This window comes from Pogona vitticeps, chromosome 2 (assembly GCF_051106095.1).
Source record: "Pogona vitticeps strain Pit_001003342236 chromosome 2, PviZW2.1, whole genome shotgun sequence".
In the NCBI taxonomy this organism is placed as follows: Eukaryota; Metazoa; Chordata; class Lepidosauria; order Squamata; family Agamidae; genus Pogona; species Pogona vitticeps.
This window is the reverse complement of record NC_135784.1, coordinates 15,061,379-15,086,516: the sequence shown is the minus strand read 5'-3', so window position 1 is coordinate 15,086,516 and position 25,138 is coordinate 15,061,379. Positions and strand designations below refer to the sequence as shown.

General features: G+C 46.3%; 2 protein-coding genes across 2 annotated transcripts in view; one reads left to right on the top strand and one right to left on the bottom strand.

The window, feature by feature from the left end:
- Positions 1-3,180: 3,180 nt before the first annotated feature.
- LOC144587171 (uncharacterized) overlaps positions 3,181-25,138 on the bottom strand; it is a 176,420-nt gene continuing 154,462 nt past the window's right edge. Inside the window, exon 8 of the mRNA XM_078386789.1 lies at positions 3,181-7,727. Within this exon, the coding sequence (XP_078242915.1) occupies positions 6,784-7,727 (944 nt within the window). The 3' untranslated portion in view covers positions 3,181-6,783. The remainder of the gene's footprint in view (positions 7,728-25,138) is intronic.
- Positions 15,575-24,967, top strand: LOC144583037 (uncharacterized). The gene is made up of 7 exons (XM_078387409.1): positions 15,575-15,926; positions 16,510-17,017; positions 17,414-17,884; positions 18,062-18,179; positions 18,362-18,444; positions 20,971-21,097; positions 21,333-24,967. The coding sequence occupies exons 2-7, from the start codon at positions 16,610-16,612 to the stop codon at positions 23,144-23,146; spliced, it is 3,021 nt and encodes a 1,006-aa protein (XP_078243535.1). The 5' UTR covers positions 15,575-15,926; positions 16,510-16,609; the 3' UTR covers positions 23,147-24,967.

Below are 25,138 nucleotides of genomic sequence, written 5' to 3'. Positions count from 1 at the left end.
TGATTGGCAACTGCCATCAAAGCCAAACCAACAGCAAAGGATGATGGGCGGAAAACCACCAACACTGAGAGGAATAATTATTCCCCAAGCAGGCACTACCTGGCTGAAAGAATGGGTTTTCCTACATCTCATTCCCACCTTCTCTCTCCTCCTCTGTTTCCATGTGTTTTTCCATAACCCCATCAAATATTAAATTCCTCCCCTTCCTCAAAAAGGCTAGGTGGCTGAAATGCATGTGACAACCCACACCTGACCACACTCCAACCACTCCTCGGTTGTGATTCTGTGGAGTCGGAGCAAAAGGAATTACTGCTCAGAACGAGGAAAGAATCTCAGGAAGACGGAGACAAAATCACACCATGCAACCAAGCTGCACCAACTCAAATGAAGTGTTTGTTGAGAATAATGCAAAAAATAAATGACATCAGATTTAAGGAAATGTATTATGCTCTTGAAACTATGGAGAACAGGTGAAGTCCCAGGGATGTTTATTTGTTTATTTAAAATATTTCTATCCCACCTTTCTCCCTGGAAGGACCTAAGACAGCAATGTTGTCCCTGTCTTCAAAAAGGGGAAATCTGGGAACTACTGTACAGACCAGTCAGCCTGACATCAATCCCAGGGAAAATTATGGAACAAATTCTAAAGCGGTTGCTCTGCAAGCACCTTGAAAACAATGCAATAATAACTAGAAGTCAACACGGATTTGTCAAAAATCCTGCTAGATTAATTTTATATCTATATTTTGATCGGGTAGCCTCCCTGGTAGATGGTGGGAATGCTGTAAATTGGGTGGTCCGGGATCTTCTTCAACCGGGAAATCTGGTGGAGGTCCCGGACTGCTCATCAGCTCGCTGTGACGAGTTTGCTATTCATTTTGAGGAAAAAAATCGCTCAGATTCACAGTGGGCTGGACTCCACTGTTACTGCAAAATTGGAAGATGTGTCCAGTGTGCCGTGCTTAGGTCAAACTTTAATGGACGAGTTTCAATTGTTGAGACCTGAGGATGTGGACAGGGTGCTTGGATCTGTCCGTTCTACCACCATGCTGCTCGACCCTTGCCCATCTTGGCTAATCGGAAGTTCTGCCAGGGGGGTTCGCACCTGGGTCCAGGAGGCTGTGAACGCCTCTTTGAGAGAGGGAGTGGTCCCTACCGCCTTGAAAGAGGCTGTAATTCGACCACTCCTTAAAAAGCCTAACCTGGACCCAAGGCTGGTGGTTAACTACCGACCAGTGGCGAACCTCCCTTATTTGGGCAAGGTGTTGGAGCGGGTTGTGGCCGGGCAACTCCAGGCGCTGCTGGATGAAACGGATTTTCTGGATCCATTTCAATCAGGTTTCAGGCCAGGTTTTGGTACAGAGACTGCCTTGGTCGCCCTGTACGATGACCTTTGCCGGGAGAGAGACAGGGGGAGTGTGACCCTGTTGATACTCCTGGACCTCTCAGAGGCTTTCGACACCATCGACCATGGTGTCCTTCTGGATAGACTGGCTGGGTTACGAGTTGGGGGCACTGTTTTACGGTGGTTCCGCTCCTTCCTAGCTGACCGTGTCCAGAGGGTGGTGCTGGGGGACAGTTGCTCTGCCCCATGGCAGTTATATCATGGGGTTCCTCAGGGCCCGATACTGTCCCCCATGCTGTTTAACATCTACATGAAACCGCTGGGAGAGGTCATCAGGAGGTTTGGGCTGAGGAGTCAGCAATATGCTGACGACACTCAGCTCTACCTCTCGTTTTCCACCAATCCAGGTGAGGCGGTTTCTGTGCTGAACTCGTGTCTGGACCTGATAATGGACTGGATGAGGGTTAATAAATTGAAACTCAATCCAGACAAGACGGAAGTGCTGTTAGTGGGTGCTTCGCCGGACAGGTTGGAGGGCCATTTCCCTGCCCTGAATGGGGTTACACTCCCCCTAAGGGACAGGGTCCGCAGCCTGGGGGTGCTCCTGGACCCCAGTCTAACTTTGGAAGCCCAGGTGGACTTGGTGGCCAGAGGCGCCTTCCTTCAGCTGCGGAAATTATACCAGCTGCGGCCCTACCTGGACGAGCAGAGTCTCATGACAGTTACACACTCACTGGTAACATCTCGTATAGATTATTGCAATGCGCTCTACGTGGGGCTGCCTTTGAAGACGGTCCGGCGACTGCAACTGGTCCAGAATCGAGCTGCGCGGCTGGTGAGTGGTGGAGCCGCTAGAGATCACATCAAGCCGATTCTGTTCAATTTACACTGGTTACCAGTTGCTGCCCAGGCCCAATTCAAAGTGCTTGTTTTGACATATAAAGCCCTAAACGGCTTGGGCCCTGGATACTTGAAGGACCGTCTCCTTCCATATGAGCCTACCCGGCAGTTAAGATCTAGCCAGGGGGCCCTTTTGAAAGAGCCATCCCTCAAGGAGGTAAGAGGGATGGCTTGTAGGCAAAGGGCCTTCTCGGCAGCTGCCCCTAGACTATGGAACGCCCTCCCAACTGAAATTCGTCTGGCGCCGACGTTGATGACATTTCGGCGCCAGGTCAAAACCTTCCTGTTCCAGAAGGCTTTTAATTGAAATAACAACTGTGGGTCCTGATGATGGCAATTCTAATTGTATTTTAATTGTATTTTAATCATTTTATTGTATTGAATTTTAATTATTGTAAGCCGCCCAGAGACCTCTGGGTAGAGTGGGCGGCATATAAATTAATTAATTAATTAATTAATTAATTAATTAATTAATTAATTAATTAATTAATTAAATAAATAAATAAATAAATAAATAAATAAATAAATAAATAAATAAATAAATAAATAAATAAATAAATAAATAATATATCTTGACTTCAGCAAAGCCTTTGACAAGGTGCCCCGTGATATCCTGATTAGCAAGATAACTAGGTATGGGATGGATAGAACAAGTATCAGGTCGATTCACAGTTGGCCACAGAATTTTACTAAGTGCTTATCAATGGCTCTTCAAACTGGGAAAAAGGTAACAAGTGAGGTACCTTGAGGTGCAGGCCTGGGCCCGGTGCTGCTTCAGCATTTTAATTAATGGTTTGGATGAGAGGGTATCAAACAGGGTTATTGCACAAAATAGTGTGGAAGCCAGAAATAACATGAATTACCATTCACAACAAGGAACAATGTCTGAAAGAATCTCAGGAACGTAAGACAATCAAATTACGCAACCAAGCCACTTTCATGGAAAGAGAGTGTTTATTGAGAATAATGCAAAGATTTTTTTAAAAAAAACTTCAGGTTTAAGGAAACAAGGGTATTTTTTTTTAAAAAAGGCAGGAAATCCATGGGAAATGCTGTTCTGGAATTGGAAAAAAAAGGTCCAAATTAAATTTGTGAACAGACTTCTTTCTTCTGAAATCTGTGTACATGAATATGCAGACATTTGCATTCTTGCCTTTATTGCCTGCATATTTTTACACTGAGATTCCCCTCTGATCAAATTTCACAACCCCCATAAAATATATATATATATATTCTAGCCTAGAGACTTCCAGCGTTGAGGCAGGGAGCTGATGCAACAGGCAGTGAGAAGCAAGAACCCCCTGCCACTGTTCCCTGAACTGTGGAGCAAAATATGGAAGTGCTCTATTGTCCACGTTGATCTACATCAGAAAGTTTGAAAGGGCCGTGACTTGAGAGAATCAGGAAAGGCCTCCAGAAATAGCTGCCTCGGCATCTGAAACAGAAACAACCATCCTACGTGGGAAGCAAGGACTCAGGGTGGGACAAGCTATCTGAGCCTCTTGGGCCACTCCCTATTCTATCCCCCCAAAACGACAGAGAGAGCCATGTGATCCTTTACACAATACCGTGGGACCCCCATATTCACAGGATTGGTGTCCAGTTTCATTTATCTGCAATCTGAAAATATTAAAAGGGGGGAGGAAACACCCAGAAATATGTATTTCCACAATGTATTTCCTAGAAGTGGCCACTAGAGGGAGCCGGAGACCACACTATGTATTTTTTCCGGTAATACATGGTGAAAATACATACAGTGGTGCCTCGCTTAACGAGTGCACCGTTTAACGAAAAATCCGTATAGCGATCCCTTTTTGGGGATCGCTATACGGATCAGCCCCAATCGCCGCACTCGCTTTGCGACGATTGGGGCTCCGGCGGCCATTTTGGAGCCGCCGAACAGCTGATCGGCGGCTCCAAAATGGCCGCCGGACGCGAAAACATCGCTGGAGGGGTAAGTTTGCACACTTATTGGAACGCATTAAAGTTTAATGCGTTCCAATAGGTTTTACTTACCCGCACAGCGATGTTTTCGTATAGCGAAGGTTAATCCGGAACGGATTAACCTCGCTATACGGGGCACCACTGTATTTCTTTTTTTTCCTTTTTACCATGCTATGTATAGCATTTGCTGTTATCTTCAATTGTCAGCATCCACGGGGGGGGGGGATTGGAACCAATCCCCCACAGATATAGGGGTCCTACTGTATAAATGTAGAAGCCATGAGGCCAGTTTACACTACAGTGGGGTCTCTACTTACGAACTTAATCCGTATTGGAAGGTGGTTCTCAAGTTGAAAAGTTCTTATGTTGAATCTGCATTTCCCATAGGAATGCATTGAAAACCATTTAATCCGTATCTGCTCTTTTCCGTCCATAGAAACTACAGTGGAACCTCTACTTAAGAACTTAATCCATTTTGGAATGGTGTTCTTAAGTTGAAACGTTCTTAAGTTGAAGCAAAATTTCCCATAGGAATGGACTGAAAACCAATTAATCTGTTCTGGCTGTTTTTTTGTTATGTAGAGGTGCGTTCGTGCATTGAAGGATTAGTTCCCATAGAAACTAATGCAAAGCTGGTTAATACGTACTCTACCACTAGGGGGAGAATTTTTTTTTAACCTAAGATGACCTTAAAAAAAGAGCAGGAAAGGTTTTTTTTTCCTGTTCTTATCTTGGATTTCTGTTCTGAAGTAGAAGCAAAATTTAGCAAATGGAGCTGTTCTTAAGTTGGATTGTTCTTATGTAGGGACGTTCTTAAGTAGAGACCCCACTGTACTAAAACGCAAACATCCAGCAGTAGCTTCCACTAGCATGGTCTCTGGTTCCCTCTAGTGGCCAGTTCTGGTAAGTTCACCTTCAGAGTATATACAGCATTTCTAGGATTTTTCTTTTAATGTTTTTAATATTTTCAGACCATGGATAAGCGAATCAGCGGAAACTGATCCCACCGATAAGGATGTCCTACTCTAGTGAAATAACTAATAATTATATATTTATTTAAAATATTTTTGCCCCGCCTTTCTCCTTAGAAAAGGACCCAAGGGGGCTTAGAACATTAAGGACAAAGCAATGAGTAAACAAAGGTGGCATACATAATTGAACGCCAGTAGTTAAAGCTAAAAAAATAAAATAAAATTAAGAATAGAAATATTTAAAAGGAACAAATAAATCTGATCAGTCCCTCAGAGGTCCAACTGGACATGAGCCATACCAACCTGGAGGAAGATAAGTTATGTGCCCTGGAAGAACACAAGAATAAAACCAATAATTAGGCTGACAGTCGGACAGCTCGCCAGGTACTCAAAAGAGACACTTTGAGGACACCAGGCCAAAAGGACTCAACAATCTATTTCATCCCCAGGGTCCCATCCCATTAAGCAGTGGTTCTTAACGTGGGCGATAATGCCCCCCAGGGGGCAATTTCATTTTTCAGGGGGGCAGTAGAACGAAAAGGGGCGGTGTGGGGGCGCTGGAGCAGAAGGGGGGCGGTAGGGGGGCGCTGGAGCAAGCCAAACCTGTGAAGATGGCTGCAGCCTTTTTACAATGTGCATGAATATATATTTTTCCTCCAATTTTAATTTCGTTTCAGACTTTATGTCTTGAAATTTTTAGTTCCTGCATTTGTTTTTATGCCCTTTTTATATTTCTTTTTGCGTCTTAAAATTCACTTGCAACTAAATCATTAAATGTTACTTTTTTGGGGGTATTTCGTTTTCTTGGAATTTAATTTTGTTTTCAGGGGTCATTGGATTTAAGTGTCTTAAATGAATGAATGAATGAATGAATGAATGAATGAATGAATGAATGAATGAATGAATGAATGAATGAATGAATAACTGAATGAATGAATGAATGAATGAATGAATGAATGAATGAATGAATAAATAAATAAATAAATAAAGAAAGAAAGAAAGAAAGAAAGAAAGAAAGAAAGAAAGAAAGAAAGAAAGAAAGAAAGAAAGAAAGAAAGAAAGAAAGAAAGAAAGAAAGAAAGATATCACCGCGGGGAGGGGGGCGATGATAACTTCCTCAATGGCTCAAGGGGGCGTTTCTTTCAAAAAGGTTAAGAACCACTGCCATTAAGGATGTATGTGCATGCTAGCATTCTGTGCTTCACAGATGACACGTCGGTGTGGTTTAGGGTTGTGGGAAGAAGAATAAAGCAGGACTGGGGCTGAATGAACTCCCATCCCCCAAGCTATTTTTCTGTCCCACAACCCTCCCCCAGATACTCCTTTGCAGAAACAGAAAAGAAGGAAAGAGAGAAAGGAAGGAAGGAAAGAAAGAAAAAAATTACCACACCGAGCAGCTTCCAGGAACAATGACTCCCCAGAAGAAGGGAAGGGGAAACCATTTTCTAGTTGGAAAACCCTGAAAAGGGTCGCCATAAGTCTGAATTGACCTGAGGGGACATGGTTATTATTTATTAGATTATAGGTTGTGGAGAAATCTTTGCAAAATTCACACCTGTATGGATTCGCTGATGGGACGTCAGGTCTGTGCTCTTCCTGAAGGACTTGTGACACTGGGAGCACTTAAACAGCTTCTTCATCTCTGTGTGCGTCTTTTTGGTGAAAAGTAAGCTGTGCTCTAATGCCAAAGGTTTTCCCACACTCCAGGCATGTAAAGGGTTTCTCCCTGGTGTGGGTTCTCATGTGGTTGTTAAGTGTTGTGCTCCGGCCAAAGTGCTTTCCACACTCCAAACAAGTAAACGGTTTCTCTCCAGTGTGCGTTCTCATGTGGTGAACGAGGTATGTGCTTCGAATGAAGGACTTCCCACAGACCACACATTGAAATGGCTTTTCCCCTTTATGCATTTTTTGGTGGTAAGAAAGGTTCGCTGTGTGGCGGAAGGTCTTCCCACATTCAGAGCATTTAAAAGGTTTATCTCCTGTGTGGATTCTCATGTGGGATGCCAGGTGTGTGCTGTGGCTGAAATTCTTCCCGCACTCGGAACATTTAAATGGTTTCTCACCCGTGTCAATTCGCTGATGGCAAATGAGGCTTTCCCTGTGCCTGAAGCTCTTTCCGCATTCGAGGCATTTAAATGGCTTCTCCCCAGTGTGAATCCTCTGATGAACAGTAAGGTTTGCAACATGGTTGAAGGTCTTTCCACACTCCAAACATCTAAACAGTTTCTCGTCTTTGTGAATTCTAATATGGGAAATAAGGCTTCCACTCTGACTGAAACCTTTTCCACATTCGGAACATTTAAATGGCTTCTCCCCCGTGTGGGTCTTGAGATGAGAAGTAAGGTTTGAATTGTGCCTGAAGGTCCGCCCGCACTCCAAACAGGTAAACGGTTTCTCTCCTGAGTGGATTCTTTGATGAGAACTCAAGCTACCTCTGATACTGAAGCTCTTCCCACATTCCAGGCATTTAAAGGGTTTCTCCCCGGTGTGGATTCTCACATGGGAAGCAAGGTTTGTGCTCTGACTGAAGCTCTTCCCACACTCCAAACATTTAAAGGGTTTCTCTCCTGTGTGGATTCTCATGTGGGAATTGAGGTATCGGCTCTGACCGAAACACTTCCCACATTCTGCGCATTCGAACGGTTTCTCCCCAGTGTGGACTCGCATGTGAAAACAGAGACTTGTGCTCCGAGCAAAACACTTCCCACAGGCTGAGCACCTAAACGGTTTTGCTTCTCCATGGATTCTCACACGGGGCCCGTGGCATGAATGGTCACCCCGACCTTTGTCACATTCTGAACACATAAGTTGTTTCTTTCCCCTGTGATTTGTCCAGTGAGCATTTATACCAGCTTTGCTGAGGAGATTTTTCCCACACACTGAGCACGTACTACTTCTGCTGCTTTGGGTCACCCCTTTTCGCAGTGGGATTTCATGGATGCTTCCCGGTTCAATTTGCTTCCTCTGTTTCTCTTCCTTCACACCGACTTTTTCCGACCATACTTGAAGCAGAGTAGACCTTTGGTCTAGATGGGCGGGAGAGAAGTCCGATAAAATAAATCAATAAATCTTTCTCACACCTGCTCTCCCTTATATCAGGAACTAAAACGGCAGAAATGTTTAAAAACCGGGCCTTACTAAAACCCCTCAAAATCAGAGAAGAAAACCACATAACAGTAAACCAACACAGACCAATGGAGACCTCCAGAAGATCTTTGACCTCTGTGGAACAAAACCTCTTATAAGAGAGCCTGTGGTCTATGTTGTTACTGCTTTTGTGTTGCTTCAATAAACAGAGAGAGCAAAAATTAGGCATGAAAGCAAACTGACAAACACAACTGTGTCTAAAACTGACAAATATGGGAAGAAGTCCTTCAACAAAGGAGCTTCACAAACATGGTCACTGAGGAACGTAATCCTCCAAAGGTCGCACTGAGATGGGCAGCCTTAAAGGGGACAAAACCTTTTCACTTTTATTTGTTTGCCAACTAATTTTTGGGTCCTTTTGTTGTTTAGTCGTTTAGCCGTGTCCAACTCTTTGTGACCCCATGGACCAGAGCACGCCAGGCCCTCCTGTTTTCCACTGCCTCCCGGAGTTGGGTCAAATTCATGTTGGTCACTTCGGTGACACTGTCCAGCCATCTCGTCTTCTGTCGTCTGCTTCTCCTCTTGCCCTCGCACTTCCCCAACATCAGGAAAAGTGTGAGGGCAAGAGGAGAAGAGGATGACAGAGGGCGCGATGGTTTGGGTCCTACCGAAACAATTTAACACAACCGCCTCTTTGGGAACTGCTACTATGAAAGAGAAAAGTCAAAGGAAAGCATACCCAGAGACACCAGGTGGACCAAATTCTCCTCCATGACGTCCCTGTGGAGATCTCTTTGGCCTGGATCCAGCAGCGCCCACTCCTCCTCAGAGAAAGACACAGCCACATCCTGGAAGGTTACCGGATCCTGAAAGAAAAAGAAACATTTCATCTTTGGACAAAGATAAGTATCCAACCCCTACCGAGTATACTTGAGAAGAGACTTTGGCAAACAGGATGAGTGTGTATGTTGAACCCTTGACTGACTTTGCCTTTAGTTCACATAAAAGAGAAGGGGGTAATTTACAGTGGTGCCCCGCATAGTAACGTTAATCCGTTCCAGGATTAATGTCGCTATCTGGATTCGACGCTATGCGGGGGGGGGGAACCCATAGGAACGCATTAAACTCAGTTTAATGCATTCCTATTGGGGAAAAACTCACTGCTAAGCGGGAATCCTCCATAGGGCCACCATTTTCGCCGCCTCGGTAAGCGAAGAATCAGCGCAAAAATGCTGCGGGCGGCCATTTTGTTGATCTGGCGGCCATTTTGGAACCGCCGATCAGCTTACCGATCATCGCAATGCGATGTTTTGCCACCTAAAACATCGCAATGCGATCGCATTAGCGATTGCAAAAAATGTGTCACTATGCGGATTTGTCGTTAAACGGTGTGCTCGTCAAGCGAGGCATCACTGTATTTATTTTTTAGATGGTCCGGGTGCAGAATGGGGAGAAGCATCAAGGCTGCCTCTCTCTCCACCTCCCCATACATTTAGCCCTCCCCACCTGGTCCAGCCGTGTCGACGTTGCTTCCGTTCCTTCACAAAAAAGAGCTGAAGAAGGCTGGGTTCTCAGCACATTCTGGATGCCTGCAAGGGAGAAGAAGGGGATTGGAACAAGACAAAAAGGAGACATTTACTTTTCATATGCATTTTGTCCCTAACTTGACCGGAGGAAGGTCTTCTATCCCGTCGTCATTCGCTCACACTTAAACATCTACATGGATGTAGAGGAGCACAAATGCAGTTCCCTGACATGTGAAAGATACAGGACAGAGAGACAGAGAGACAGAGAGACTCAGGAGAACCATGCTGGCCAGTTCCTCACCCAGCAAGGCAGGTCCTTGCTCCTCCTCTTGTGTCTTTTTCAGGAGTAGAGGCGTCTGTCTCGGACCTGAAGGGGCATCCACGGCATGAAGGAAGCCAGTGACCCATTCTGAGGACTCCTGCATTCAAAACAAAAATGTTTACTCCCAGGCTTGACTGTCGCAATGTTCTCTACATGGGGCTGCCCTTGAAGGCGGTGCAGAAGCCGCAGCAAGGGCAAAATGTGGCTGCTAGGCTGGTTACAGAGGCCTCAAAGCCTGATCAGATCATGCCTGCCTTGGCCCCGTTTGCACTGGCCGCCCGTGCGCTTCCAGGCCAAATTCAAGGTGCTACCCAGCAGAGCACCTTTCCCTCACACTGATCTCCCGTTCCACCTGCCCCTTCCAAACACTGATGTTATGAGTGGCCGCTCCCAAGGGAGGCCTGGAAGCTGTCAAACTGAAACAGGCCATTCTTGGGGGTGGCTGCCTTGTTCTTGACTTCTCTTCCAGCGGAGACGTGTCAGGCCCACACCCTCCTTGGCTTCAGGAAGCAGATGAAAACCTGGGTCTCCTCCCAGGCCTTTGAAAGCCTCAGTCCTGCTTAACCTAATTCCTAGATTATTTTGTGAAGGCCCTCAGTTGACGCTCTACTGTTTAGTACTGCATCAGCTGTTCTTTGTTACAACGTCTCATGAGTCATTTGACATTAGTTAGACCCTGGAGTTTTTGGGTATGCTTATTGTTTTAAACCAAGGCAAAGAGGCAGTCCCGAAACCAGCAAAACCAGGGAGCTGGACAGGGGACAGACTGGATTTGTCTTCAGTGTGGAAGGGATGGTCCCTCTCAAATTGGCCTCCTCAGCCACACTAGATGCTGTTCCAAGTCCTCCATACAGAGCACGTTACCATCGTCTCTCGAAACTGAAGGATGCCTACATAAATTGTTTTAATTGCTTTTTCCATGTATCTGTGTTCATTTCTTTTACTGCCCCCCCCAAGATTACTGACTCACCCAGTCGATGGACGGGGTATAAGTTTAATAAATAAATAAATAAATAAAGAGGACACAACTGCAGGATGAACTCTTAAAAAGTAACAGACATCATCATTATCAACAGAGAGCTGTAGAGCTAGAAGGGACCCTATGGATCATTGGGTCCAGCTCCTGTCAAGGAAGCACAGGGCGGAACCGAACCCATGACCTCTGGTTCCGCAGCCAAAGATCTAAACCACTGAGCTATCCTGCAGTTGAGGGAAGGGCACCAGATTTGAGAAGCTACATAGGAGATGATTCCGTTGTATGATTTACAAAAAAAGGGCAGGCTTATTCTTAGCCCCTCAGGGTGAACAAAACAAAGAATTCTCACCATTCCCTCTTCCTCCTCCTTCTCCACTCTCTGGCTCAGGAGGAAACCTTCCGCCAGGGACACGGCCTGGGAAGTGGATTCCGGCTTGCACTCTCTGACCCAGACCCCCATGTCTGATGGGAGGATGGTCAGGAACTGTTCAAGGATGACCAGGTCCAGGATCTCGACCTTGGTGTGTGTTTCTGGCTTCGGCCACTGACGGCAGAGACGGTGGAGTTGGCTACAAACCGCCCGAGGCCCTTCCACCTCCTGGTAGCTGAATTCCCTAAAGGCATGAGGCTGGACGTTTGAGCCCCAGATGTCCCCCTCCACAGTCCCCTGCGCAGTTCTTGCCAGGATTTCCCCACAGCTCCACACCTCCATGTCACAGCAACCAGCACGCCCTTCGGCTTTCACCTCCAGCGTGCAATGCCTTCAAAAGAGCTAAAGGAATGGAAAAGAACAGGCCGTCTTCTCTCTGGAGGAAAGGCAGAAAGAACAAGGCTCAGGAAGAACTTCAAGACCAGAGGAGGGCTTTTAAGAAGCCAGAGGAGAACCAAAGTGTGTTTCTAGTTGACAATCGCAAACCACGCTTGGATCCTGTAGGATAGTGGTTCCCAACCTTGGGTCACCCAAGTGTTCTTGGACTGCAAATCCCAGAAATCCTGGCCAGCAGAGCTCAGGGAGAAAGCTTCCGGGAGTTCTAGTCCAAGAACATCTGGAGGCCCAAGGCCACGGCTGTAGGAGGAAGGTTGCATTTAAATATTTTTAATAAAACAAAACAAAATAAGACTCTTCCTCTCTCTGCACAAGCCTTCCCTTTTGTGGAGTCCGCATCCCTGCATCATGTTTTGACCTCCCCCCCACCTCTGCCCTCAGCAACCCTTTGCCATACAATTGTGTGCCAACCACAATGAATGAATGAATCAATGAATGGATGGATGTCCATCCAGGAACCATTCCAGTTGAGATTATGCCAGGTAAATCTCCAGAAGAAGAAAGGGGAAAGAGTAAGACTACCATGAAAAGTGTTAAAATTGTATATGAGAGTTTGTGCACCACAGCTTAAAGTGTTAAGTAAAAACAGACATAGACTACAATTGTATTCCCCCTTTTGTGTGTGTGCCAGTAGTTGAAAATAAATGATCACTTACTCTTGGTTAAAGAACTTTTAGTGTATAACATGTACAATAGAGTAAACTGTGCTTTTACATTTGGTACCTTATACACAGACCTGTGCTTGACTTATTTGCTGGTATTTGCTGGTATATAAGACTACTTTTTTGCCCTGAAAAACATGCCTCCAAGTGGGGCGGGGTCGTCTTATACGCCGGGTGCACTTCAGTTGGGATAGACATAGCTGCCCATAGTGGCCTTTCGATGCTTGCCTGGTGCCCATAGTAGCATCCCGATGCCTGCCCACCTCACTCTACATACCATCCAGTATCGCGCGGTATCCAGCGCGGCCGCGGCGAGCATCAGCAGCAAGACAGGGGTGCCAGCCTTTTTGACGTGACTGGCCCGTTCTGCTCGGTGGGAAGCAGCAGAGCTCTGGCCCGCCCCTTGTTTATGCAGAGCTCCCACATGCGCACTAGTGCCGGTCACAGGGAGATGCAGGGGCGGGCTGGAGGTGCTGCGGTTGCGCTGCGGCCGTACAATGGTGACAATGAATAGCACTTTTTATTTGGTGTGTGGAAGGTGTGCGGAAGAGGGGGTAGTCTTATACGGCGAGTATATAACAAACTCTATATTTTGAGTGGAAATGTTGGGGGGTAGTCTTATACGTCCAGTCGTCTTATACGCCGGCAAATACGGGTACAGTGGTGCCTCGCTTAACGAGCGCCTCGCTGAGCGATGAAATCGCTTAACGAGGGGCTCTGGGCCATAGCTGGAGCATTCGCTCAGCGATGGCACCTATGGCGTTTTTTCGCTTTGCGATATTCGCTAAGCGATTTGCTTTGCGATATTCGCTAAGCGATTCGCTTAGCAAATATCGCATAATGAAGCGGGGGAGAACAGCTGATCGGCGGTTCCAAAATGGCCGTCGGAAGGTCCGCGCCACATTTTCGCGCCCTGCCCTCGCTTACCGAGGGCGCGAAAATGGCGGCGCTATGGAGGAACATCGCTTAACGGTGAGTTTTAAAGCCATAGGAATGCATTGAACAAAGTTCAATGCGTTTCTATGGCTTTTTAAATTCCGTTTAGCGATGTTTCGCTATAGCGAAGGTTAATCCGGAACGGATTAACCTCGCTATGCGAGGCACCACTGTATATTGTTTTCAAACTTGACAAACATCATTGCTAATATACCTTTCTAACTAACATAACTTCCAGACTAACAGACCTTCGTTCTAACAGACAAGTAACAACTTATCTATGTGACAGTTAAACTTCACAGCTTCTGTTGGTTAAGACTGGACTGATTCTTATTGGTTAGAATGCTCTGTCATGGAAATGTCACATTCTAAATATTAAAAAAGAATCAAACAAATACCATTATAAAAAAGTAAACAAAACAGATTCAAAGCAACAAGGAATAAGAACACTCCATTTAAAATCCCTCCTAGACTGCCAATCACTAAGGCAAAAACCTGCCTAAGGAGAAGAGTGTTCACCTGCTTGCGGAGAAAAGCACATACAAACAACAGCACTTACTTCTGGCAGGTATTTATTTATTTAAATATCTTTCTCCCCCCTCCACCTTTCTCCTTGAAAAGGACGCAGGTTATATAAGTAAAGGACCATATTTAAAGCTAAAACCACAAAGTATACAAATCCTTAACAGGATCAATCAAATACTATACTAAAAAAAAAAGCAATACCAAACCCATTCAAAGCAGGAAGATAGGACAGTCCATTAAACAAAAACTCACTCAGGCAGCCAGTCACTATGGGGAATCTTGCTTGAAGAGACAAGTCTTGGCTTGCTCGCAGAAAGACATCAAAGGTGGGGCCAGCCTGGTGTCCAGTGGCAGGGAGTTCCAGAGTCTGGGAGCAGCCACAGAGAAGGCTCTCTCCTGGGTCCCCATCAGACTCACCTGTAAAGGTGGCAAGAGTGAGGGGGGAAAAGGCCTCCACTGATGATCTTAACACCCGAGTCGGCTCATAATGGGAGATACAGTATTTGAGAGAACTTGGTTCCAAGCTGTTAAGGGCTTTACAGGTTAAAAACCAGCACTTTGAATTATATCCAGAAACGGATCAGCAGCCCACGGAGCTGCTTTAACGGGGTGGGGGGGTGTTATGTGATCCCTGTGACGGTGTGTGTGTGTGTGTGTGTGTGTGTGTGTGTGTGTGTGTGTGTCCAGAAACGGATCAGCAGCCCACGGAGCTGCTTTAACGGGGTGGGGGGGTGTTATGTGATCCCTGTGACAGGGTGTGTGTGTGTGTGTGTGTGTGTGTGTGTGTGTGTGTGTGTGTGTGTGTGTGTGTGTGTGTGTGTGTGTGTGTGTGTGTGTGTGTGTGTGTGTGTGTGTGTGTGTGTCCCCTCCCCGAATAATTCCCCAGGCAGCAGCCTCCCTTTCCCCAAGATTTCTGGCCAGAAGTGGGGACCAAGTCTTATGGAATCTGCCTGCGGAGCCGAAGGTTGGGAGTTCGATTCCCCACTTGTGCCTGCGGGACAGGGGCTGGACTTGATGATCTCTAGGATCCCTTCCAGCTCTGCAGTTCTAAGATGATGATGATGGCAACAGGGAGACTCACAACGCTCCGGTGCTCCTCGGGTCCATGGGGCTCACCGGCCTCCAGAGGATGCTGCTCTCCCTCCTCCTCCCTTGTCACTGCTTCTTGATCCCAAGAGCAGAACGGAAGGGAAAGATTTGAGCCCGCGCCCCAAAAGAGTTAAAGCCGTGGAATCCTCAGCCCTAGAGCGCCTTCCAGGCAACAACAGGACGCCCCTCCCACAGGTGCACCGCTTTTTACACTCCCGCCAGAGCCCGGTCGTAGGAGTTCCGGGTTGCAGCTCCCTTTTCGGCTGGGTGCAAAGGCAGGGTAGCGGGTGAGCTCCGGACGGAGAGAGGGAGACGGTGGGGCAGCGCTTGGCGAAGGGGGGGGTTTGGTGGGGCAAAGCCAGGAGAAGGGGAGCCCCGGCTGCGGGAACCGGGGGGGGGGGGAGTCCCTGGAAGAGCCAGGTGGCCCTTCCCTCCCTTCTGGGGATGCACCCCCCAAAAAACCCCTTCTCCTCTAAGAGCTCCTGCCTGCAAACCTAAGCCCTCCCCACGGATCCCACCCCCTCTTTGAACTGGGACGGTTGTGGACCAGTTTCCCAGGGATTGGCATCTGCACTGGGGGTGGAGATATGGGGTTGCATTGGGAGGAGGCCTCTACAGACTGGGAAAGTTTGGGGGGGGGGGTTAAAGGAGGGTGACACCCCCCCCTCCCTTGGCTGCCTGCAAAGAGGATGGCCTCTGATCGCGGCACCACTTGGGTATTGCTGGCAGGATCTCCAGATCTTCTCTCTGCCCAGGCCAAAGATCCTTGGCTGTGTTGCCGAAAAGGGCTACAGAAGGGGTTCCCCCCCCTTTTTTGGTGGGTAAAGTTTGTTAAAATCTGTTCATTTGGGAGACCAAGAATTAAGAGTCCGGCTAGATCCAGGAAGGACCCTTTGTTCATCTCCACTTGTCAGGGTGAAACTTTTGCTGCCTTTGGAGATCTTTTGCTTTTTGCCTAGATGAGGACAATATTTTTTTTCTTCTTCTTCCTGCTCTGGATTGCCATGCAGGGCTAATTAAGTGCTGGATAGCTCAGTGGCTTGGCATCTGCCTCCGGAGCCAGAGGTTAAGAGTTCAATTCCCCCACTTGTGCGCGCGTGCGCGCACGCACACACACACCGATCTAAGGTTGCTGTTTGGGCTGTTGGTATTAATAAACTGTATAAGTAATACAATTAAAAAATAAAGTTATGCAGATATTCGGGTTGTAAAGCAGATTCTGCTCTCTTATCACCAGAGAATCTGATGTCCGCTTCCAGAATTGTTTGGCCCCAAAACCGTTCTCAACCTTTGCCTCGCTGCCCCTCACAGGGGTGGCCTAAAGATCTCCCCGTGGTCTCCCTTTATTGACTTTTCAGTCTTCTTGCTGGATGGTTATGACGATGGTGTGTCTTTTCCAGAGAGAAGAAGCCTTGTTCCCTTCCATACCAGTGGCTCTTTTGGAAAAGATCAAGGTGGAGGAGTCTGTTGGAGCAGGAGCTAAGAAACCGGCTGGTGAACATGCAAGACAGTGTTAGTGTTGATACTTGGAGACAGCTGGATAACATGGAGGTTTGGAGCAGTGAAGAATACCTGGAAAGAACTGTGGTAGACAATTTACATAGGGGTCCTGTCAGCCCCAAAATCCAGCACCAGCATTTCCGGGAGTTCTGCTACCAGGAGGCTGAAGGGCCCCGGGCGGTTTGTAGCCAGCTCCACCATCTTTGCCATCAGTGGTTGAAGCCAGAAAAACACACCAAGACGGAGATACTAGACTTGATCGTCCTCGAACAGTTCCTCACTGTCCTTCCACCAGAGGTGGGGATCTGGATCAGAGAGTACAGACCGGAATCCACTTCCCAGGCGGTGTCCCTGGCGGAAGGTCTCCTCTTGAGCCAGGCAGCGAATAGGAAACAGGAAGAGCAGCAGGTGAGTGTTCTGGTCTTTATGAAGGTTCTATTCTTTTCATAAAACTGACCACCCTTTAATCACAGCATGTTCTGTTTATTCTTGAATTTCTTTCTGATGAGCTCCTGAGGCAGATCTCAGTTGCTTGATATGGTTTGTTTCCGGCACGTGAGTAACGTGCCTTGACTGAGTTGCAGTATGTCATGGAAAATTCCACAAACTGGAAAATGATGACAGGATTTTTGCCAATGTGCCTATAGAAAAAAAGAGATCCTGTTCACCAGAAACGGGTTGTTGCTTTTTTTAAATGTATTCAGATTAAATTAGTTTGATTCAATGAGATAGAGAGATTAACTAACAGATCAGACAGAGGTGCCTTGTGACTGTAGTGTTATGAGAGTTGTGTATCTTTTCTAGAAAAAAGAAGCATCTTCCCCTTCCATTCCTGTAGCTCTTTTGGATGATATCAGAGTGGGACGCAGCGCTGGTGCTGAAGCTGTGAGGCAGCCGGATGACATGGAGCTACAGAGCAACGAGGACTTCCCAGAAAGAACGGCAGAGAACAACCTCCATGGGGAGCCTCTGCACCCAGATGTTCAGGGTCAGCATTTCCAGGGATTCTGCTACCAGGAGGAGGAAGGGCCCCGAGCGCTTTGTAGCCAACTCCACCGTCTCTGCTGCCAGTGGTTGAAGCCAGAAAAACACACCAAGACAGAAATGCTGGACCTGGTCATCCTCGAACAGCTCCTGACTGTCCTCCCACCAGAGATGGGGATCTGGGTCAGAGAGTGCAAGCCGGAATCCACTTCCCAGGCCGTATCCCTGGCAGAAGGTTTCCTCCTGAGTCAGGCAGCAGATAAGAAGCAGGAGGAGCAGCAGCAGCAGCGGGTGAGAGTTGATTTCCATCCAGTGCCCACTTTTTAATGGAATTTATCTAACCAAAGTATGTCCCCCTTTCTTCCTAAAGCCAAAATTGCTTCCTGATCATTCTTTAATTTATTTCTGGGTTAAAAGCAAATATTTTTATTTCCTTGGTTGACTGTCCACATCTTGTTTTTGATGCAGGGATTTTCAAAATCGGCCACCGGCTTCCCTCAGGCAGCGGATGCTCCATCAGACGCGGGACAGAGGCCTCTCCTCCTGAAGAACGAGAAGGGAACGGGTGAAGGGGCTGCCCTGCCATGTAAGAAAACAGCATCTTTTATTTGGACTCCCTCTCCTAGGTGTCCTTCCAGAGTTCTACATTAGGTCCTTTGCAGTCCCATGGACATTTAAGCTTTTGTTAAAACAGGGGGAGCTACCTTTTAAATGAGTAAAATATTTATGAAGGAAAGAAACATCTTATCCCCTTGGTTTCCCTTGCAGACCCTGGATGCAGGCTGGGGACTCATCCTCATTCATCTCTTCATTGTGCAGGAATGGAAACAGGCCCTGAGCAGCCAGAACAGGTAAGGGGGAAATGAATGGGGAGATAGGGGGGAGGATGGACGGACGCTAGACACCCAGTTTCCTCTCTGGGACTGAAAAAAGCCTCCCCATTGGATTTGCTTTTGTCACCAATGCTTGTGAGGAAATAATGGGACAATTTTACTTCTTTATTTAAATATTTTTACCTTGCCGTTCTCCTTAAAAGGGACCCAGGAAGCCTTAGATCAGGGGTGTCCAACCTTTCACCTTCCCTGGGCCACATTAGAAGATGAAAATTTGGTTTGGGCCGCACATACATTTGGTTTGGGCTGCATGGGGGGGGCAGCCCTAGCTGTCCTCCGCAGCCCCGCTCCAAGCGCGCTTACCGGCAGCTGCGATCTCAGAGAGCAGAGGCTGCCAGCTTCGACTCTGGCGGCTTTATGGGGCTGGGAGGGGGTCCACCTATTGACGGGGATGGCACAATGCAGTCACGCAGCCCCCGTCCCTTCCCCTCCCACCCTTCTTCCTTCCTTCCTTCCTTCCTTCCTTCCTTCCTTCCTTCCTTCCTTCCTTCCTTCCTTCCTTCCTTCCTTCCTTCCTTCCTTCCTTCCTTCCTTCCTTCCTTCCTTCCTTCCTTCCTTCCTTCCTTCCTTCCTTCCTTCCTTCCTTCCTTCCTTCCTTCCTTCCTTCCTTCCTTCCTTCCTTCCTTCCTTCCTTCCTTCCTTCCTTCCTTCCTTCCTTCCTTCCTTCCTTCCTTCCTTCCTTCCTTCCTTCCTTCCTTCCTTCCTTCCTTCCTTCCTTCCTTCCTTCCTTCCTTCCTTCCTTCCTTCCTTCCTTCCTTCCTTCCTTCCTTCCTTCCTTCCTTCCTTCCTTCCTTCCTTCCTTCCTTCCTTCCTTCCTTCCTTCCTTCCTTCCTTCCTTCCTTCCTTCCTTCCTTCCTTCCTTCCTTCCTTCCTTCCTTCCTTCCTTCCTTCCTTCCTTCCTTCCTTCCTTCCTTCCTTCCTTCCTTCCTTCCTTCCTTCCTTCCTTCCTTCCTTCCTTCCTTCCTTCCTTCCTTCCTTCCTTCCTTCCTTCCTTCCTTCCTTCCTTCCTTCCTTCCTTCCTTCCTTCCTTCCTTCCTTCCTTCCTTCCTTCCTTCCTTCCTTCCTTCCTTCCTTCCTTCCTTCCTTCCTTCCTTCCTTCCTTCCTTCCTTCCTTCCTTCCTTCTCTCCCCCTCTACTGTTGTGACGTGCCCCAGCTGCATTCCAGCCGCAAGTGCCAGCAGTGTAACTTGAAACTTTGGAATTTCTTTTTTAAAAAATTGCACTGGGCCGCATTACGAGCTGACCTGGGCCGCATGAGGCCCTCGGGCCGCGGGTTGGACAAGCCTGCCTTAGATCATTAAAAAACAAAATTTAAAGCTAAAAACAGTAAGTATACGAATACTAAAACAGATCAAACCAAGTACTACTCTAAAAAAATGTTAACAAGAGCAAAAAAGATATTCAAAGCAGCAAGGCACAACTGCTGGAAAAATGCATGTTCAATTTACTCTGACAGGAATCAGTTCCTGGAGAGAGAGAGAGAATTCCAACAACTCAACACAAGAGTAATTGAACTTTCTCATACAACCATCCATTTAAAAAAAACACTCAGGCAGCCTGAGGGAAAGCCTGCATGAAGAGAAAGGTCTTCATCAGGCTGTGGAAGGACAGCGAAGATGGAGCCAGCTTGGCCTCCTGTGGGAGGGAGTTCCACAGTCTGGTAGCAGCCACAGAGAAGGGTCTCTCTGTTGTAGGCATATTGGTGACACTGAACCCCAAAACTCCGAACAACTTCTCCCAATTGTATCATGTAGATGTTAAACAGTATAAGAGACAAAATGAGAATTCTGAGGGGACTGCACAGGCCAGCAGCCAGGATGTCAAACCAGAATGCCCCAGCACCACCTTCTCAGTTCGCTCCAGGAAAGCCTGAAGCTAATTAATGCTTCGGAGTCCCATCCCAGAGAGACAGTCCAAAAGGATACCATAGTTGGTGGTATTCTGCTGAGAGGTCCAGCAGAACCAACAGGGACACACTCCCCTTGTCCAGTTCCCGGTGTAGGCCATTCACCAAGGCGACCAAAGCAGTCTCCGTTAATGGCATGTGAAGGATAAATTCTGAACTTTGTTGATGTTTGTTGCCTTCTGGAACATACTTTCATAGAATCATAGAACAGTGAAGTTGGAAGGGGCCTACAAGGCCATCAAGTCCAACCCCCTGCTCAACACAGTAATACAATCAAAGCATATCTGCCAGGTGATTATCCAAGTTTTTCTTGAATGCCTCCAGTGCATTCAAGGTCCCGAGGACACTCCCGAGGTCACTAGTTCCACTGGTCACTAGTTCCGTGTCGTACTGCTCTAACTGTTAGGAAGTTCTTTCTGATATTCAGCCAAAATCTGGCTTCCTTTAACTTGAGCCCATGGTTGCGTGTCCTGCATTCTGGGATGATCAAGAGCAGATCTTGGCCCTCCTCCGTATGACAGCCTTTCAAATTTCAGATTGTGACAACTGTAAGGATAAGAAGTTTCCATTCTTTGCAGGGTCCGGTTGCTTTTGAAGACATTGCTGTGTTTTTCACGGAGGAGGAGTGGGCCCTGCTGGATCCAGGCCAACGGGCTCTGCACCGAGAGGTCATGGAGGAAAATTTGGCCCATGTGGTGTCTCTGGGTAAGTTTTCCTTTATTTCCCATCACAGGCATTTTCAGTGAGACAACTGTGTTGGTTGCTTGCAGCAAAAAATAAACACCGTGGGGGAAAATGGTAACAACAGTATTGCTGCAAATTCGTCTCAGTGTTGGCTTTCACAGTCTGAAATCTATGTGGCAACGTATCTGAAGAAGTTTGTTTCCTGTATTGTTTGTTTCCATTTTCAGTACAGCCAGATTTTTGTTTCTTCTTTCAGCTGCTAGCGTGACTGAAGGCAAGTTTAAGGAAGAACCACTTCAAGTATGCTTTGAAAAAGTAACTGAGGAGGAGAAACCCCAGGGAATAAAAACTGAAATTGGGGAGCAGAGGGACGAGTCCTTTCCTTTTCCACACAGAAACTTCTGTGAACATTCTGTGCCAGAAGAAACAAACCAAAGTAACGAAAGTCTCAAGGACTCGGTGTGCAAGGAAATTTTCCAATGTCAGGCCAGTCTAAATGCTCAGTGGGAGATCCAACGAGGGAGCAAAATGGTGGAAAGCTCAGAGTACAGTGAGGAGTTTTGTCATACTTCATCTCCAGAAAGAGATAGGACGAAGCAGAGAGAAAAGGAAATGCTTAGCTACGTAGGCTCTGAAAAGGGTATCAGTCAGAGCACAGACCCAGATCTCACTTGTCATGTGAGACTCCACACAGGGGAGAAACCATTTGAATGCTCAGAATGTGGAAAGCAGTTCAGTGAGAGCACCGACCTTGCTCGCCATTTGAGAATCCACCCCGAGATAACTTCCTTTCCATGCCCAGAATGTGGGAAGTGCTTCCGTCGGTGCAAATACCTTGTTTCCCACATGAAAATCCACACCGGGGAGAAACCTTTTACATGTTTGGAATGTGGGAAAAGTTTCACTCGTAAAGATACCCTTCTTTCCCATGAAAGAATCCACACGCAGGAGAAACCGTTCGAATGCTCAGATTGTGGGAAGAGCTTTCGGGATAAGGCAACCCTTCGTTCCCATGTAAGAATCCACACAGGGGACAAACCCTTTAAATGCACAGAATGTGGAAAGAGCTTCAGGGAAAGAAAGAACCTGCGTTGCCACAGAAAAATCCACACAGGAGAGAAACTGTTTGACTGCTCAGAATGTGGGAACAGCTTTGGATATAAATATAGCCTTCTTTTGCATATGAAAATCCACACAGGGGAGAAACCATTTAAATGCATGCACTGTGAGAAGAGTTTCCGTCAGGGCGCAAGCTTCCATGCGCATATGAGAATCCACACAGGGGAAAAGCCTTTTCAGTGCTTGGAATGTGGAAAGAACTTCAGGCAGAACTCAAGCCTTGCTTCCCATATGAGAACGCACACTGGGGAGAAGCCATTTAAATGTGCAGAATGTGGGAAATGCTTCAGTCAGAGCTCACAACTTGCTTGCCATAAGAAAATCCACACTGGGGAGAAACCATTTACGTGCTCTGAATGTGAAAAGAGCTTCAGTCAGAGCACATACTTGGCTTCTCATATGAGAATCCACACAGGGGAGAAACCCTTTAAATGCTTGGAATGCGGGGAAAGCTTCAGTCATAGCACAAGTCTTAAATATCACATGATAAAGCACACAGGGGAGAAACCATTTAAATGCCTGGAATGTGGGAAGAGCTTCAGTCATAACACAAGTCTTAAATATCATATGATAATGCACACAGGGGAGAAGCCGTTTGCATGCTTGGAATGTGGAAAGTGCTTCAATCAGAGGACGCATCTTGCTCGCCATATGAGAAGCCACACTGGGGAGAAACCCTTTAAATGCCTGGAGTGTGGGAAGAGCTTCAGTCATAGCACAGCCCTTGCCCCTCATATGAGAATCCACACAGGGGAGAAACCATTTACATGCTTGGAATGTGGGAAGCGCTTCAGTCAGCGTGCACACCTCACTGTTCATCTCGAAACCCACAGAGAGAGGGAGATGCTGTGGACGTTTGTGGAGTGTACAGAAAATCCAGGGGAGGGTGTACCATTTACAAGCCATGAAAAAATCCATACAGCTGAGAATAATGCAGATATATCTCCATAGTCTCAACATTCCATGTACTATATATGTAAGTGGAAGACATTATACAGTATTCTGCGGAAGTCCAGGACAGGGACTGTAATAAAAGAGTAGGGTGCATCCTGAGGGCACGATTTCTCAAGTCTGTTTCTTCTCACCTCCCATTTCCAACACAAGCAGAAATACTTAGGCAATGCTCAAGACATGAGAGGGTTCTGTTATGTTGAAGAGACCAGTGAAAAGATGCTTCTAGTTGACCGTCATAGGATTAAATACGGATTCCTGGGGCGGGTCTCCAACATCTCGCCAGGAAGGACTTTCTCCTGAACATACCCTTGTTTTACAAACAGACATGGTTTTGGACAAAGATTGTGTTGAAAAGAGGAAGATTCCCAGGGAGGGAGAAGGCTCCTCTGCCTGATCTGTTAATAACCCAAGATTTCGCATACTTTAAGCATTTTAACACACCAGGATTTCTTCTTTGTGTTCCCTGTAGCTTTCTTGAAGTCTCTTTCTGGAACCTGTATGAAAAAAAAAAGAGAGGAAATTATACTGTACAAAAAGTAGATTCAATAATGCTATGATATGCTGGAGGCAAGAAAAAAATTGTATATGGGGCAGATTGAGTCAGAGTCACATGGTTTATAAGAGCTGAGTAAAGTTGTCAATGTGAGGTCTTTTGGAACATCTCTCATTCCGTTGCCATGGTTTGGAAGGGACTTGATGCCACATAACTGCAGGATTCATTGGCCAAGGGGGTAAAAAGAAAGAAAGAAACCTGAAATTTAAAGAATCTGAGGTTCATTCTCTTAGTGCAGAAACTGGAGACATCAAAATCAACCCACAGGGAGTGAGGTAAAAATACAGCTTATTTACTTATAAATAAGTACAGCCAGTTCCAAGGAAGTACACCTCACAAAACCACTGCAGAACCTTGAACCTTTTATAGCTTTCCCTCAGTTGGAACCGACCAATCAGGAACTGACACCTGGAAACCAGTAGTTGACAGTTGCCTTATAAGGAAGGCTTTGCATACGGCTCTAATCTTGTAGAAAGGAAACAATAACTTCTGCCACTAGTATTGCTAAGTAAAGATGACTGGGTAATTTCAGTGAAGCAGGTTAACATACAAGAGTAACAAAGAACAAAGTTTTGAGTCTTTTTAAGGAGAAAGGTGGGGTCAAAATATTATACATTAATGAATTTTAATTAATTAATCAAGAAGCGGATAGCAGTTGATCAACTCTTTTTACCTCCAATTAATATGCATCTCCCGTGGGTTGAACTCCTAAAGGAGTATTGTGGATTTATACTTCTTTCCTCAGTTTTATTCCCATTTCTATAGTTTCATCTTTGGGCTGGGTTGGCCTGAATTGGCATGATTTTACTTGCCCTTCGAAGGACCACCTCTAAAATTTCAGATTTTATATGCAGTAGCCATAGCAACAGCTTGCTATAAATATTTACAGAACAATGGTGACTTTTACAACAATAATATTCATAGGAGGGAGTATAGACTGTAGTAAAAACAAGAAATATTAACCACATCACTTTGGGAGAATACCTAATTCTTAACCTGGAATCAGACATGCTAAACTATCAGTTGATACTGTTGTCCAATTTTTGTGGTCAATGTTCTTCTTAAATTTTAATTTCAGTCCAGATAAAATTTCTACAAGCCAAATGTTTGTCTCTGAGGATTCTGAATCTTTAATTTTTGTTCTGTTCTGTGCTATCTATCCTTGTGTTGTGGAGACTTTAGCTGCTATCTCGCCAGACACATCTGAACCTCCATTTTGTTTCTTCTGGGGTCTGTTTGTGCATTTAATAAAAAAAATCCTTCTACCTGGTGTGGTGAATCTAAAGGTCAGTCCAGTCTACCTTAGCTATAATACAAAGGCTTAGCAACACTCTCAAAAAGTTGCTAACTAGAAGATGTGGCAAATTAGTATTCCACTTCAACAAGAAGGTCAACTGGTCTCATGCAAAATATTAAACAGTACCATGAACTGTTTG

What these genes read in the sequence shown, in the direction of transcription:
- LOC144583037 (XM_078387409.1), top strand. Translation starts at nt 16,610, where the DNA reads ATGCAAGACAGTGTTAGTGTTGATACTTGGAGACAGCTGGATAACATG. An exon ending in AGGAGCAGCAGCAGCAGCGG is followed by an intron (nt 17,885 to 18,061) that starts GTGAGAGTTGAT and finishes TTTTTGATGCAG; the next exon opens with GGATTTTCAAAATCGGCCAC. An exon ending in GGCCCATGTGGTGTCTCTGG is followed by an intron (nt 21,098 to 21,332) that starts GTAAGTTTTCCT and finishes TTCTTCTTTCAG; the next exon opens with CTGCTAGCGTGACTGAAGGC.